Source organism: Lemur catta, chromosome 16, assembly GCF_020740605.2.
Source record: "Lemur catta isolate mLemCat1 chromosome 16, mLemCat1.pri, whole genome shotgun sequence".
NCBI lineage: Eukaryota > Metazoa > Chordata > Mammalia > Primates > Lemuridae > Lemur > Lemur catta.
In genome coordinates, this window is record NC_059143.1 from 14,386,659 (window position 1) to 14,405,050 (window position 18,392).

Genomic DNA, 18,392 nt, shown 5'->3' on the forward strand with positions numbered 1-18,392 from the left:
TTACTAATGTGTTCTCCCATTTTGTGGATTGTCTTTTTATTCTCGATAATGTCCTTTGAAGCACAAATAAGTTTTACATTTTGATGATGTCTAATTTATCTATTTTTCTTTTGTTGCTTGTGTTTTTGGTATTACATCTAAGAAACAATTACCTAATCCAAAGTTACGAAAAGTAAGAGTTTTACAGTTTTAACTCTTACATTCTGAGTTAATTTTTGTATAAATATGAGGTAGGAGTCCACATTCATTCTTTTGCATATGGATATCCAGTTGTCTGAGCACCATGTATTGAAAACACTATTTTTTTCTTTTCACATGCTTTGCAACTATTTTCCCCACCCTATAAGCTTATCTTTTCATTTTCATAAGAGTGTCTTCTGAAGAGGAAAAGTTTTTAATGTTGATGAAATCTAATTCATCATTAAAAAAATTAGTTTGTATTGTGTCCCATCTAAGAAATCCTTGCCTAACCAAATATTTTCTATGTTTTCTTCTGGAAGTGTTATTGTTTTAGCACTTACATTTTAAGTTAATTTTTGTATATAGTGCAAAGTAAGGCTTACATTGAATTACTTTGTCACCTTTGTTGCAAATCAAATTGACCACATACATGCACGTATGGGTCTATCTAGACTCTTTTTTCTGTTCCACTGATTTATGTATTTATTCTTTTTTATTTTGGAAACAGAGTCTTGCTCTTTTGCCCTGGCTAGAGTGCCGTGGCATCAGCCTAGCTCACAGCAACCTCAAACTCCTGGGCTCAAGCAATCCTTCTGCCTCAGCCTCCCAAGTAGCTGGGACTACAGGCATGTGCCACCATGCCCAGCTAACTTTTTCTATATATTTTTAGCTGTCCAGCTAATTTCTTTCTATTTTTAGTAGAGACAGGGTCTCACTCTTGCTCAGGCTGGTCCTGAACTCCTGACCTTGAGCGATCCTCCCGCCTCGACCTCCCAGAGTGCTAGGATTACAGGCGTGAGCCACCACGCATGGCCTATGTATTTATTCTTTCATCAAGACTATACTGTCTTGAATTTGACCTTAGTGCTCCAATTTTGCTCTTATTTTTCAAAATTGATTTGGCTGTTTCAGGACCTTCACATTCCCATACGCATTTGAGAAGTGGTCGCTTCATACAAAAATGCCTGCTAAGGGTTTTGAGAACACAGGAACTCTACATAACAATTAATGTAGGGAATCTTGACAATTAAATATTGAATAGCCCAATCCATGAACATTAAATCTCTTTTGTTTTTAGATCTTCTTTAATTTCTGCCTGCAACACTGTACAGTTTTTAGTATACAGGTCTTACACATATTTTGTCAAATTTAACCCTGAATTTTTCATGCTTTTATTGGTATTGTAAATGGTCCTGTATTTGTTATAATGTCAATTTCTAATTGCTTGTTGGATATTAATTTTCTAACTTGTAACCACGTTGAATGTACTTATTAGTTCTTGCAGCTTTTTTGTAGAAACCTGAGGATTTTTTTATACGGAAAAACATGCTGTCTCAATTAAGAAAGTTTTACTTCTTCTATTTCAATCTATATGGCTTTTTCTTATTTACCATAATACACTGGCTTGAACTTCTAGGACAATGTTGAATAAAAGTGGTGAGAGAGGACAGATTTGCCTTTTCCAATTTTAGAGGAAAAGCATTTAGTTTTACACAATTAAATACAATCTGAACTGTAGGTTTCTTGTAGATTCCCTTTATCAGGGTAAGGAAGTTTCCTTCAGTTTCTAGTTTGAACAAAGATATTTTTAAATTATGACTGGATATTGAATGTTATCAAATGTTTTTTTTGCATCTAAGATACTATGAATTTCCTTTTCTAATATATTAATATGGTAAATTAAACTAATTGATTTTTGAACCTTATACTAACTTTATAATCCTGGCATAAACCCTCCGTGGTCATGATTTTTACCTATTGCTACATTTGATTTGCTAAAATGTTGTTATAATAGTCTCTTTATTTTTCTCCAATTTAAAACTTAAACTACACAAGTTTACAAGTTAAAAGTGTACTTTAGATTTATACTTCCATTTTATTTTATTTATTTCTACTGAAGCTGTCAATGTTCCTATTTACAAAATGTGATATACAGGTGTAGATAATATTAGGAAACCAAAAAAGGGCATAGCAAAAAGAATAATACATTAAAGAAGCATGTGTTTCAATTTTTGCTATCCTACTTTACAAAATCTCTATCTCATGCGCACAAACACACACACACCCAGGTTCCCCTGCCCACCACCCCCGCCAGCCTTTGCACTAATGAGCATTTACCCTTCATCAAAAGAGAAATAGCCAAGTCTCTTCATTTTTTTAGTTCTTTCACTATACTGTCAAGTAGGAAGGCAAGCGAATGTAAACACTAATAAAATTCTGTTGCTATTTCAGTAGGATGTGAGAAATTAACTTTTATACTTAAAAGGTTCTCAATTCTGAATCTGGTGCCATATTCCAAAATAAAATGAAGACTGAATAATTATTTTTTTAAAAAAGAAAAAAACTAAAAGAACATAAAATTGACAAGTAAAATTCTGAGGTAAGATTTCAAAGTGTAGAAAAGATAAAAACAAATTACAAAGTAAAAAGATATGACTTTTAGAAAAACAAAACCTTTCTAATAACATATATGTAACCAAAACTGAAAAATAACACCAAAATCAACCCAATTTAAATGTATCAATATTTATGGTTTAGGAACAGATATAAGTAAAGGGGGTATGGAGGATTTTATAATCTAAATCTTAGTATCAATGCTTTAAGATTAAAAGTGTAAAACTATTTTAATATGTTATTTAATTAAATTTTAGACTATCAGAATCCAAAGAGGAGTTTTTTAAAAAGAACATCTATAAAACTTAAGACAGCTTTCATGGAGAAAAATTCCCATATCTCAGCAGTAGGAAGGCTTTGCATATGCAATCTATTCTTATTTGCTGGTTTCAAAATATAATAGTCAATTCATTTATAAAAGAAAAATAGAAGACAAATACAACAGTATTGAAACTCAACATGCACGTGTATATATGCATATTTTGTGTTAGCTATTTATTTTTCAGCCCTTTCTCTTCAAAATATTTTGTAGATTCTCCTGATAGACATCCAAACTGGCTAATAAAGTTTCTTTCACATTTCCTACTAATTCTATGTAGGAATTACTGATGAAATAACCAAAAAGTAAACAGGGGGGGAAAAAAAGGAAGGGTTTGAAGGATCTAAGTTAAGAGGTAGTCATATGTAGTCTGTTACGAACCTCCATAAAAAATTACTTACATCTGCTTAAAAAGTTGTCAATATTTTTGTTTTTTCTTAAGGCAGGAAAATCCAAATCATATACCAAAGCATCCAATCCATCCTAAAGAAACAAACAGACATAGTTAGTTTTTTCGCTCACATTATGATCACTTTACTTTTTTATGAGTAAAGAATAAAACATGCTTTAATATTTAATTTCCCCTCTCTAACACATCTTATGTACAGTTAACACTTCTCCAAGGTTACCACAGTGGGGAGAGAAGAGTTGTTTTTATTTCATACATAGATTTTTTTAGTTTCTAAATCTTCCAGGCACAGGAGCAGGAAAATTACCACAGATTGGTCAAAAGTGATTTCAATTCACGCACTTTCCCATCATAAAAGCATGAAATTTTATTTCTCATTTCCCCTTACTACTGCATTTATCTTCATTTCACAGATACTCATCCAGAAACTTAGATTTGTGTCTACAGATATTTTACAAGGTAACAGCTAAATAATCGTTAATAAACACGAAGTTTAATATAAAATAAATTCTCCACAGTCACAAATGTTAAGTCATGTACATTTTTAATTATAAAAATGTATTGGTTTTTCATAGGGGTCCTCTTTCTTTCTTTGAGATACTTTCTAGGGCAACCAGTAGTAGTAAAGGATAAACATGAGCTTTTTTGCTTTTAAGTAGATATTTATTATCCCAACAAGTTCAGGGCAATGTCAAGATGTACCAATCAGTGTTGAAGTGGGAAGGCATCTATTCAGACTGTATTTTGCCATATGACAAGAGCAAGAGGAACATTCATGTAATACTAAGCAATCTTCATTACTAAGTGTCACTCTTTTGTAAATACTGTTTCTATCACTGAACAGCACTGCACTATGAAGAAGAATGATTTTTGAGTCATGCTTGATAATATAATAAATTCCAGATGGGTCAAAAGAGTCAACCATGGAAAAAAATCAAGGAAAAGCATTTTTTAAAATAATATATTTACATGTTACTGTCGAGAGGACAAGTCACATAACCTAAGCTTCAGTTTTCTTTTTTGTAAAATGAGGGTAACGACTACCCAGCTATAACTCATAACAGATTTGTGACTATAAAATAAGTTAAGTATGTGAAGGGTTTGGTCCTTAATAGTCCCACTTCCCTCTCTTTCTTATATTTCTGTCACTGACATTTGAAAGCTCTACAAGGTAGTCTCCATATTGATAGGAACAACATAAACAGAAAATAGACATCTTAGTCATGTGGGCATAAAACCGTAAGAGCAATTCTCAGGTAACGATGTTAAACCCTTTCCCAATGCAGGAGTCCCAAGTACATTTTTTTTTTTTTAACATAATGGGCATCTGACTTTTGCATAACTACAGTACTCAATCATGCATTGTGGGCCAAGCACAGTGGTTCACACCTGCAATCCCAATGCTTTGGGACATGGAGGCAGAGAATTGCTTGAGGCCAGGAGTTCAAGACCCCATCTCCACAAAAAATTAAAAAATTAGCTGGGTAGGGTGGCACACGCCTCTGGTCCCAGCTACTCGAGAGGCTGCAGTGGGAGGATCCCTTGAGTACAGGAGTTCAAGGTTATAGTGAGCTATGATAACAACATTGCACTCCAGCCTGGGGGACAGAGGAGACCCCATTTCAAAAAAAAAAAAAAAATTCATTTGTTAATGAAAAACTAGCTGCCTACACTAATTGCATATGGCCACTAGGTGTTTGGACCTGTCAGAATACCCTTTAATTTTACAGTAGCATAGGATGGTGTTTTGCTTTTCAACATCACTTATGAGCCAAAATTGTGTGCCTTTATCAGAGTAATAAAATTGGCAAGAAGGTTACTCTTCTAGCATAATCTAAATTCTAAAGCATATACCAACTGAAGCTAAGGGGAGTCAAGACACTGGGTAGGGGAGAGGGATGCAGGCTTTCATTTTCATTCAGTGGAGAAACTGCACAATGCAAGGAATATGTATATCTAACCATAAACTGGGACAAAGAATTCTGACTTTTATTCCACACTCCAAAGTTCTGCAGAATAATACAGAATAAGGCCTCCTCATTTCCTAAAGCCCATATTCTAGCACTAGGACTCAGAACCTTAATAGAAATTAACATTCCTACGACATGTACTCATCATCAAATTGGTACTAACTGATTAACACTTAGGTGCTCACGTGGAAGTAATATTCATTGGCTGCCAGGCAGGTGGGAGGGCAGTGGAGGGGATCAGTAAATTCATAACTAATGGGTGTGAAGAGCATTGTCTGGGTTTGGGCACGCTTGTAGCTCTGGCTTGGGGGATGAAAAGGCAATATATGTAACCAAAATGTTTGTACCCCCATAATATTCTGAAATTTAAAAACTAAATAAATAAATAAAAGAAATTAACATTCCTCCACGGACAAAAACATTTCACGAGGAATGAACGTCGAAGCATAAAGTCCTACTGTTCCTTCACTTCATTTTATGAGTTATGCATGAAGCAAAGCAACCTTCTACTTTCACATGTCCGTGATATAGCTTAATCATCAATTTAAGAATGTAGAGGAGAGGATATATAAGACAGGGGCCAACTGATGTAAAAAAAAATTACAACAATAAAATTTTTTGCTACTAATAGTTGGAAACTGGTAGACCAGTTGTAGTAGTTATATTTTTAAAGAAGCTAGTCACATTAAGATAAGTATTTTCACATATACACCCAAAGGCAGACATAATTAATTACAAGTGTTAACATTTTATAATAATCTCTAAAGCATGAAAATTTTACATTTCCTGAGAAACACTGATATGGGGGGGGGCAGTTGTGTTACCTCACAAGAGAGGTAAGGCAAAAGAAGTGGAAAAAATTATTCAGCTGAACACTGCTGCAAACTTTAGTTTTCTGGATAGTTCTGAATTACAAAACTAAGAGTTTCATGTAAAACACCACTTAGGATTAAGTCCATTAGTAAGAACACATGTGTTATAAGGTATGAGAATGTAATGGCACTAGGAAAGATGGTACACTATCATAAGAAACATTCATCTTTAGGCAAATTTTCAAAATCTTAAATGGTTACTATTCAAAACCTAATAGAAATATTTTTGGAGAAACTACCAAAAAAAAAAAAATCCATTAAACTGGCAGCAAAACCAGAGCTTCTGAAAACCAAACTACATCTAAAATAGGCTGACCACTGATACTACAAGAATACTGCCAAATTTTGGTAACAGAAGATGTACCATTTAAATAAAATATTTTTAGTATAAGTATCAGAATGTTGTTTTAAATAAATTCCTTCACTAAATAAAGAAGTAAGGAATTTCTCAAAATTAAGCGCTGATATGAAAATGAAAATAGAATTTCCTTAGGGAATTTTAACAACCTAATATTAAATACAATTTAAATCTGCTTAACCAGTGTGAGACCCATGTCAATGCTCCCCAGAACAATTCTAGTCAAAAAATAAATAATGCTCCCCAGAACAATTATAGTCAAAAATTAAATAAACAGGCTGCACGCAGTGGCTTACACCTGTAATGCCACCACTTTGGGAGGCCAAGGTGGGAAGATTGCTTGAGGCCAGCAGTTCAAGACCAGCCTGGGCAACACAGCGAGACCCTGTCCCTACAAAATATAGAAAAATTAGCCAGGAGTGGTGGCACATGCCTGTAGTCCCATCTACTTGGGAGGATGAGGTAGGAGGATCCCTTGAGCCCTGGAGTTCAAGGTTACAGTAAACTATGATCCCACCACTGCACTCCAGCCTTGGCAACAGAACAAAACCCCATTTATGTGTGTATACACATACACATACACACACACACACACACACACACACACACACACACACACACAGTGTTCTAAATAATTTAGTACAACAAACAATAGCTCTTCCCAATCAGTCTCCAAACATACCTTTCCAGCCTCATTTTCTCTACATACATATAGCTAGGCTTGAACCACAGAGTGCTACCAGTCATTTCCCAAATAAGCCATGCTTACTCTACCCCACTGTCTTTATACCTGCTCTATTCTCCAGCTGGAATGTGAACATTTTGATATTCAGACCACCTCAAACGTCCCTTTGTGCTGCCTCGCCCAACCTCCTGAGAGAATGTTAATAGTGACATCCTTTGTGCTTCCCATTATAGAAATCATTGTATTTAATTGCTACATTATAATTACTTATTTATAAATCTCTCTCCTCCTCTGTAAGGGAAAAAAATACTTTCTGTCTCTGGAAGTTCAGAGGTTAATCGATAGAAAAAGTAAATACAAGATACCAAGAGTTATACGTAGGCACTACATAAACAGAGAAAGGACTATTTGGGGCTTCATAGAGGAGATGAAATTTGAGCTGAACCTTAAAGAATAGAATTTAAAAGGAATACAATGGAGACAGGGAAGGCAATCTAGACAGAAAAGCAAGGGGAATTCAGAGAATCAGAACAGAATGCTCCAGACTGGGAAGGGTAAGAAAAAGGAGATACAGGAGACAAAGTTGCAAAGACAGGTTAGGGAACGTTAAAGATATCTTCTGATACCCATTTGGAACCATAGGAATTTGGGGGAGGAAGGAGAATGGCATGACTGGCTTTTATTTTACTGGCCACGATAAAGACAATGAATCAAAAGCAGAAGAGACAGGTGAAAAAGAGAGCAATTAGGAGGATGTATTACTGTGGTAATACAAGCAAAAGAGGATAAAAGACCGAACTAAACAGAGGAAACAAGAATGAGCATTAGAAGCAAAAGGATCTGATGAATAACTGAAAGAGGGCAAGGAAGGGTTAAGAATGATTATATATTCTCTAGTTTATGTGAATAGATAGTAACTTCCAAGGCAGAGAATATACTTTGGAGAGAGAAGATAAATGTTTTAGACATTGTAAATTTGAAGTTCCCGTGGGACATCATTTTATGAATAACTAGATGGCAGCTGAACATACGAGTACAACATAGACTGGGACTGTGATGTAGATCTGGGAGTCATGAGAGCACACTTAAATCCATGAGAACAAATGCAATTACCCAACAAGAAATGAACATAGGGAGAATACAAAAAAAGTAAAGAATAGGACTCTGGGAAACACTGACATTCAAGAGGTAAATAGAGCAAAAATGGTTGATAAGAACACAGAGAAGAGCATCATGAAAGCTGAAGTCACTCTCAGAAGGAACTTAAGAGCATTAATGCCTTAGAAAAAACTTTAAATGCCACAAAGAGGTCATATAGAATGAAGTATGCAAAAGAAGTTAAATCATTTGTAATCAAAACATCATTGATGATGGTTGCACAGCAATGTAATGACTTAATGACTGTGTATGTGAATGATCGAACTGTATGTTTAGAAATAAATGGTAAGTTTTATGTTTTTATATATATGTGTATATATATATATACATTGCCATAATTTTTTTTAAAAGTCACTATCAGATGTCAGCAAACTGGTGGATTAGGAAGCTCCAAGTTCTCCTTCACCCACAGAAACATCAAAAACAATACCAACAACAAGAAGCTATCTAAACAAACTTTGTAGAAGTTCTGAAAAACTAAGGTTTACAGCAAACAAGCAAATGTTCCAATCAAGTGAAAGCCACCTCAAATGGGAGGAAAGTTTTGTAGAAGTTTACTTGCTCTTCTCCCACCCTTCCCCCCAAGGTAAGGACAGTCTTGAGTAGGCAGTGGACTGGTTCCCACTCTCCCACACCTTGAACCCAAGGGAACAGAGTAAGACCATATTGTGTATGTCTATTCTAAACTATCTGGGAGATACCTGAAGGACTAAGGCAAGAACCTTGTCTCTATTTCACATAACTTGGAATACAAGCAGGAAAAGTAGTGGGCACTACTCATAAAAGCTACAACAAAGTTTACAAGATCTACTGACACCTGAGACAAGAGATTAGGGAGGTGAGGGGCTTATAGACACAACACATACAAGAGACCATCCAGGCCCAGAGGAGAAGCTGAGGGGGACTCTTTGGGAAACTAGATCATTCAAAAGCAGCCGTGTATACAGTGAAATTTAAAAGCTACATACAACCCCAGGCCAAAAAACGTGCTAAGAAAAATCCTGAGAAGACCCTAGGCTTTCTTCTCAGACTGATTCTAAAATAAGCCTAGCGAAAGTGGCAAAAGAGTGCCCCAGTACACAGCAAATCTGTTTGAGGAGTTTTTAATGTGTGTGTGAGCATCTGACATTCAATGAAATTGCTGTCCAAACAAACATTAGCTGAACACAAGCTAGAACTGAGACACCAGTAATCACCCACAAAAAGGAACAATCTTTGCAAAAATAATTTGGAAAATCCTCAAAACAAATCAACTACTACAGCCATTAACAAAAAAACAAACAGAAAACCCAGCAAACCCTGGAGAATAGAAAAACCTGATTTCCAAAGTTACCACTCTGTAACAATTAAATGGCCAATTTTCAATAAAGAAATCACAAGATATACAAAGGAACAGAAAAACATGGCTCATTCAGAGGAATAAAACAATGAACAGAAACCATTCCCAAGGAAGCCTAGACACTGGATTTACTAGACAAAGACATTAAAAATTGTCTTAAATATGTTCAAAGAGCTAAAAGAAAACACAGAAAATGAACTACAGGAAACCAGGAAAATCATGTATGAGCAAAGTTAGAATATTAACAAAGAGAAAGAAATTATAGAAAGGAACCAAACAAATTCTGGAGTTAAAATGACTTTAAATATAAATGTATTAAACTCTCCAATCAAAAGACAGAGATTGACAAAATGGATTTTTTCTTTTTAAATCACAGGAAACAACTACATGAAACTATAAGACAACTATAAGAGACTCATTTCAGGCCTAAAGACACAATAGGTTAAAAGTAAAGGGATGGAAAAAAATATTCCATGCAAATAATAAACAAAAAAAACCCCTGAGGTATGTAAACTATTCAGACAAAATAGACTTTAAAACAAAATGGTTAAAAGAGACAAAAAAGGACATTATGTATTGACAAAAGAATTCACCAAGAAGATATAATAATTACAAATGTATACAAATCAAACATATAAGTTTGATATATAAATATATAGGAGCCCCAAGATATGAAGCAAACATTGACAGAATTGGAGAGGGAAATACACAGTTCTACAAATAGTAAGGACTTCAATAACCCACTTTCAATAATGAATAGAACCAGAAAGAAGATTAAAGACGAAACAGGACGTGAAGAACACTATAAACCAACTGGACCTAACAGATATATACAGAAGACTCCACCCAGTAACAGAATACACATTTTTATCAAGGGTGCATGGAACATTCCCTAGAATAGACCATATATTAGACCACAAAACACGTCTTAATAACTTTTAAAAAACTGAAATCAAAGTATCTTTTCCAATCACAATGGAATGAAAGCATTATTCCACAGGATGCAGCAGAATCAGTACTAAGAGGGATATTTACAGCTGTAAATATTTACATTAAAAAAAGAAAAAAAGATGTCAAAATCAATAAAAATAACCTAACTTTACACTATAAGGAACTAGAAAAAGAAAAGCCAACTAAACCCAAAGCTAGAAAAAGGAAAGAATAAAGATTAGAGTGAAGACAAAATAAAATAGTGAATACAAAAACAACAGAGAAAACCAGTGAAACCAAAAGTTGGTCTTTTGAAAATATCAACCACATTGACCTACCTTTAGCTGACTAAGGAAAAAAGAGAGAAGACTCAAATTTCTAATTTCAGAAATGAAAATGATTATACTATTACCAGTTCTACAGGAATTATAAAGAAGACTATTAACATCTGTATACGAAAAAATTGGATAACTTAAATAAAATGGACAAATTCCTAGAAGCAAACAATCTGCCAAAACCTAATCATGAAGAAACAGGAAATCTGAATACATCAATAACTAGCAAGAGGACTGAACTGGTAATGATAAATCTCCTAACAAAGACAATTCCTGAGCCAGATGAATTCTACCAAACATTTAAAGAAGAATTATCACTAGTCCTTTTCAAACTTTTCCAAAAAACTGAAGAAGAGTAATACTTCCTAACTCATTTTATGATGCCAGCAATGTCCTGATATCAAAACCAAAAATATCACAAAAAATTACATATTATAAATTATGAAACATGAATATAGACAATAAAAATGTACCACAAAATACTACCAAACAGAATATAGCTGCATATAAAAAGAATTATACACTAGGAACCAAGTGGATTTATACCAGGATTGCAAGGTTGATTTAATATACAAAGATCTATATGTCTGATAGCGGTTATTACCTAGCATATGTAAAGAGCTCCTAAAACTCACAACAAATAAACAAATAACCCAATTAAAAACCAGGCAAAAACCTGAAGAGACATTTCTCCAAAGATAGAGATGGCTGATAAGCACGTGAAAAGCTGCTCAGTATCATGAATCAGTAGGGAAATGCAAATCAACACCATAATGAAACATCACTTCACACCAAGATAGCTATTATTAAACCAGAAAAGAACAAGTGCTGGAGAAGATGTGGAGAAATTGGAACCCTTGTGCACTGCTGGTGGGAATGTAAAATGGTATAGTTGCTATGGAAAACGGTATTGTCAGTTTCTCAAAACACTAAACAAAGGATTACCACATGATCCAGCAATTCCATTTCTGGGTATGTAACCAAAAGAATGGAAAGCAGGGATTTGAACAGATATTTGTACACCAATGTTCATAGCAGCATTATTCAAAACAGCCAACAGATGGGAACAATGCAAATGGCCACTAACTGATAAATAAACAAAAGGTGATATATACATACAATGGAATATCATTCAGTTTTGTATTTTTTTTTTTTTTTGGTGGAGACAGGGCCTCACTATGTTGCCCAGGCTGTGTCAAACACCGGGTCTCACGCAATCCTCCCGCCTTAAGCCCCCAAAGTGCTAGGAATGCAGGTGTGAGCCACTGCACCAACCTCAGCCTCAAAAAAAGAAATGCTAATACATGCCACAACATAGATGAACCTTGAAAATGTTATGTTAAATGAAATAAGCCAGATACAGAAGAACAAATACTGTATGATTGTACTTATGCACAGTACCTAGAAATGGCAAATTTATAGAAACAGTAAAACAGAGGCTGGGCTGGAGGGACAGGGAATAGGGTGTTACTGTTTAACAGATACACAGTTTGGGATGATGATAAGATCTATGAAAGGACTGTGATGATGATAACACAACACTGCAAATGTACTTAACACTACTTAATTGTACATTTACGAAGGGTTAAAATGGAGCCAGATGTGGTAGCAGGCACCTGTGATTCCAGCTACTTGGGAGGTTGAGGGCGGGAGGACTGCTTGAGCCCATGAGTTCATGACCAGCTTGGGCAACGTATTAATAGCAAAACCTCATCTCAAAAAAAAAAAAAGTTTAGAGTGGCAAATTTCATCAGAGTACAAAGGGCATACACCAGCTTACAGTGGGTAGGAAAGTAAATGGAAAATGAAGAAATAAGAAAAATGCCAAAAGAAACAAGGAAGATTAGAAGCTTTTGTGAATTACAATCTAAACTCAATGAAATATTTTTAGGTAGGAAAAATATTTTTATAGAAGGTAAATGATTGAACAAAATCCCAAAAGATATAAGGGAGAACAAGATCAAGGTACCAAGTTGAGACATTAACCTTGTAAAATGGAAGAATACTTCTGCGTAAATGGTATCCTGTCTCATAATCCAAGCTAGAATACTTAATAGTCATGCGACTTTGAACAAGTTATGTAATCTATCACCACCTCAGTGTTCTCTTTTGTAAAAACAAGGATAATAACAGTAACTATCACATAGAGCTGTTGTAAATAAAAAAATGGCATTCTAATGAGTCATAAAAACATATTCAAAGAGGATTTCCCTCCTATTGCCTTAAAAGTTTACAGGTATAGGTGAACTCAAGCTAGGTTTTCTCCCGGCATGAATAACTCAAGAAGTTCAGATTCTGTTTGGGAAGAGAGTTTGCTGTTTCTCAAATTATTCTTTTAAGTATCTAATTCATTTCTTTGGAGAAAAATAAATAGATGTCATATATTCTTTAGTTTTTAATAGTAGTAGTATAAAAGCAAATTTTAAAAACCCATCTGTTACCTTTTTTAATTTTTTAAAAAATTTTTAGCCTCCTCTCTGCCCCCTCTAATTGTTACCTTCTTAAGATTCTTATACAAATTTTCATATGATCAGATCTTGATCATAGGGGAAAAAATGAAGAGAAGCAGGGACCTCTGGAATCCTAACAAAAGATTTTACATTTCTATCATTGAATGCCCAGAAAACAAATGAGAAAGATAAAGAAAATGTGGCTAAAAAGGACTAAAATAAATAATGGCTAAAAATTTACCAAATTTGGCAAAAGACACAAACCTACAGATTAAAGAAGCTGACATCAAACAGGACATACCCATAGAAATTCATGCCAACAAAAAAACTGTCAAACCAGAATTCTATATCTACTGAAAAAAAATCAAGACATTCTCAGATGATGGAAAACTAAGAGATCTGTTACCAGGAGACCTATCCTAAAATAATGGTTAAAAGAAATTTTCTACACAGAGAGAAAATGATGAAAGAAAGAAACCTGGTATATCAGAAAGGAAGAATAAAGAGAGTAAAAATAGGGAGAAACACATTTTTCTTCTCTTGAAAGTTAAAGCAAAAACCGTAATATTACCCAAATGTTTCTCAAGGCACATATGGAGATATTAAAGATAAATATATAATGAACAAGAAGGGTAAAGTGACATAAAGGTGGTAAAATTTCTACTCTTCACTTCAACTAGTAAAATGTCAACACCAATATAATGTGATGGTTTGTATGTCTAATTTAATATCTACAATAACCCATAAAAAAGCTACACAAAGATATACACACAAAAACACTATATGGATAAATTGAAGTGGAATTATAATAAGTGTTCAGGTATCCCACAGGAAGGTTAAAAAAGGGACACAAATAAAAAACAGACAGGAAAAAACAGAAAACAAAAAATAAAACAGCTTATTTAAACCCTGACATAAAAATAATTACATTAAATGTAAACAATCTAAACAACAATTCAAATTATTAATAAAAGACAGACTGGTGCCAGGTACATTGGCTTGCACCTGTAGTCCCAACTACTCGGAAGACTGAGGCAGGAGGATCACTTGAGCCCAAAAGTTTGATGCTGCAGTGAGCTATGACCATGCCACTGCACTTCAGCCTGGGCAACCAAATGAGACCCCACATCTACCAAAAAAAAAAAAGAGAGAGAGAGAGAGAGGCAGGCAGACAGACAGACAGACAGACAGAATGACCCACCCACAGATAAGAAATTCACATCAAATGTAACAATATAGGTAGGTTGAAAGTAAAAGGATGGGAAATGATATACCATGCAAACATTTTATTTTATTACTATTTTTTAAAGAGACAGGGTTTCCTTCTGTCACCCAGTATGGAGTGTATTGGTGCGATCATAGCTCACTGCAACCTGGAAGTACTGGGATCAAGAAACTTCCCACCTCAGCATCCCAAGTAGCTGAGACTATAGGCATACCACGTCTGGCTAATTTTTAAATTTTTTATAGAGATGGGCTTTCACTATGTTCCCCAAGCTGACCTCAAACTTCTGGCCTCAAGAAATCCCCTCATTTTGGCCTCCCAAAGTGCTGGGATTACAGGAGTGAACCACTGCACCCAGCCCCTATGCAAATACTAATCAAAAGAAAGTTGGAGTAGCTATAGGATCAGACAAAGCAAACTTTAGAGCAAAGAAAACTGTCAGGGACAGAATGGAAAATCACATGATGATAAAATAGTCAATCCACCAAGAAGACACAGCAGTCTTGAATGGGTATGTTTTGAACAACACAACTACCAAACAAGTGAAGCAAAACCTGATGGAAATGAAAAGGGAAATAGACAAATCCACAATTTTAGTTGGCAACTTGAACACTCCTCTCAACAACTGATAGAACTAAGCGAAAAATCAGCAGAGAAGAACTCAACACCATTAATCAACAGGATCTAACCGACATTTATAGAACATTCTACCCAACAATAACAGAATACATGTTCTTTACAAGTGCTCATGGAACAATTACCAAGATAGATCGTACCCTGTGCCATAACTCAAACCTCAGCAAATTTAAAAGAATTAAAAGCATGGACTGTGTTCACTGATCAAACAACATACAAATAACAATAAATAACAGAAAGATAGTAGAGAAATCTCCAAACACTTGGAAACTAAAGAATAATCCATGATTCAAAGAGAAAGTCTCAAGGGAAATAAAAATATACATTGAACTAAATGAATACAACATATCAAAATCTGTGGAATAAAGCTAAATCAGTGCTGAAAGGAAAATGTATAGCAATAAATACTTGTTATTAGAAGAGAGTAATGATTTTGAATCAATAATCTAAATTCCCTTCTCAAGAAACTAGGAAAAAAAACAGTAAAATAAATTTAAAGCAAACATGAGGGGAAACAATAAAGAACAAAAATCAATAAAATTTAACAGGGAAAAAAAGTAACAAAACTCAATGAAGCAAAAGCTGGTCCTTTGACAATATCAATCAAATTGACAAACTTCTAGCAAGATTAACAAAGAAAAAGAGATGACACAAATTACTAATATCAAAAATGAAACAGGTATTATCACTAAAGATCCTGAAAATATACAAACGGTAATAAGAGAATATCATGACAACCTCTACACACAAATTTGATAACTTCAATGAAATAGACAATTCCTTAAAAATTACAAACTAACCCAACTAACCCAACATGAATAAGATAATTTCAACAGTACTATTAATTAATAATGTAAACCCTACCAAAAAAGAAATCTCCAGGGCCAGATGGTTTCTCTAGAGAATTCTACCAAATGTTTAAAGAAGAATTAACACCAATTCTATACAATGTCTACCAGAATATAGAAAGGGCGAAACACGTTTCCAACTCATTTTATGCTGCCAATAATACCCTGATACCAAAGCCAGATAAATTCAGTATAAGAGAAGAAAACTACATACCAGTATCTTTCACGAATATACACAACAAAGCTTCTTAACAAAATATTAGCAAACACAATTCAGCAAAGTATAAAAAGAATTATACACCATAACCAAGTAGGGTTTATTCCAAAGATACAAGATTTTTTCAACATTCAAAAAAATCAACCAACATAATTCACTATATGAACAGGCTAAAGAAGAAAAATCACATGGTCTTATACAGAGAACAGAAAAAGTATTTGACAAAATCCAACACCTATTCATGAGAAAAACTTTCAGAAAACTAGAAGTAAAGGGAAACTTCTTCAACTTCATAAAGAACATCTACAAAAAAATCTATAACAAACTCACTTAAAGATTGAAAGTTTTCCCTCAAAAATCAAGAACAAGGCAAAGATGTCCTTTCTGATTCTTATTCAATACAGTATTGAAACCTATAACCAACTCAGTAAAACAAATAAAATAAAAGGCATACAGATTAGAAAGGAAAAACAAAATTGTCCATATTTGTAGATGATATGACTGTGTAGAAAAATCCCAAAGAAGTTACAAAAACCAAAAACAAACACCTGGAACTATTCAGTGAGTTCAGCAAGATTGTAACATCATAAGATCAACACGCAAAAATCAACTGTATTTCTAAACATTAACAATGAATATGAAGAAATAAAAATTAAAAATACAATGCCATTCACCTTTGCTCAAATAAAAAGGGACTACTTAGGTATAAATTTAACAAAATATATATAGGACTTATGCTGAAAACCACAAAACACTGATGACAGAAATATAAAAGATCTAAATAAGCAAGAGAATAAATATGGTGTTCATGGTTTAGAATACTAAACACACAGTAAATATGTCAATTCTCCCAAAATTGACATATAGGTTTAATGCAGTTCCTATCAAATCCCAGCAAGAGTTTTGCAGAGACAGGAAAGATTATTCTGAAATTCACATGGAAGGCAAAGGAACTCAAATACCAAAAATAAATTTGAAAAATACGAATTACGTGGGAGAAATCACTTTACGCAATTTTAAGACTTATTAAATAGCTATAATAACCAAGTGTGGTATTTATTCATGGAGGGACAGACATATAGATCTACAGAACAGAACAGAGACCAAAAAATAAACCAAAGCAAGTATAGCAGCCAGCCAAACAAATTTTTTTTCAGACAGGGTTTTGTTCTGTCACCCAGGCTGCAGTGCAATATCGTGGTCATAGCTCACTGCAGCTTTGAAGTCTTGGGCTCAAGCGATCCTCCTGCCTCAGCCTTCCAAGTAGCTAGGAATACAGGTGTTGCGCTACCACGCCCAGCTAATTTTTAATTTTTTTTTGTTAGAGATGGGGTCTCACTATGTTGCCCAGGCTGATCTTGAACTCCTGGGCTTGAGGGATCCTCCCGCCTTGGCTTCTCAAAGTGCTGAGATTATAGGCATAAGCCACCATTCCCAGCCATGACAAAAGCAGAAAAGCAATTCAATGGAGGAATGTAGTCTTTTCAACAAATGGTACTGGATCAATTAGATATCCATAGAAATAAAATGAACCCCAATCTAAACCTCATATCTCATACAAACATTAACTCAAAATGGATCATTGATTTAAATGTTAAACATAAAACCTTTATTTAAAAAAACAGAATAAAGGCCAGTCACGTGATGGCTTATGCCTGTAATCCTAGCACTGTGGGAGGCCAAGGCAGGAGGATTACATGAGGTCAGGAGTTCAAGACGAGCATGAGCAAGAGCAAGACCTCATCTTTACTAAAAATAGAAAAAATTAGCCAGGCATAGTGGTGTACACCTGTAGTCCCAGCTACTCAGGAGGCTGAGGCAGGAGGATCACTTGAGCCCAGGAGTTTGAGGTTGCTGTGAGCTAGGCTGATGCCACAGCCCTCTAGCGTGGGCCACAGAACAAGACTCTGTCTCAAAAATAAATAAATAAAAAATAAAATAAAAAATAGAGTAAAATCTTTGAGACTCACAGGTTAGCAAAGACTTCTTAGACATAACACAAAAAGTGTGATCCATAAAAAAAATTGATAAATTGAACTTTATCAAAATAAACTTTGGCTCTGCGAA

At 34.5% G+C, this 18,392-nt stretch overlaps 1 protein-coding gene across 1 annotated transcript in view; it reads right to left on the reverse strand.

The window, feature by feature from the left end:
- The window catches only part of ROCK1 (Rho associated coiled-coil containing protein kinase 1), a 139,307-nt gene that overhangs the window by 98,573 nt on the left and 22,342 nt on the right, over positions 1-18,392 (reverse strand). Inside the window, exon 2 of the mRNA XM_045527986.1 lies at positions 3,295-3,376. Within this exon, the coding sequence (XP_045383942.1) occupies positions 3,295-3,376 (82 nt within the window). The remainder of the gene's footprint in view (positions 1-3,294; positions 3,377-18,392) is intronic.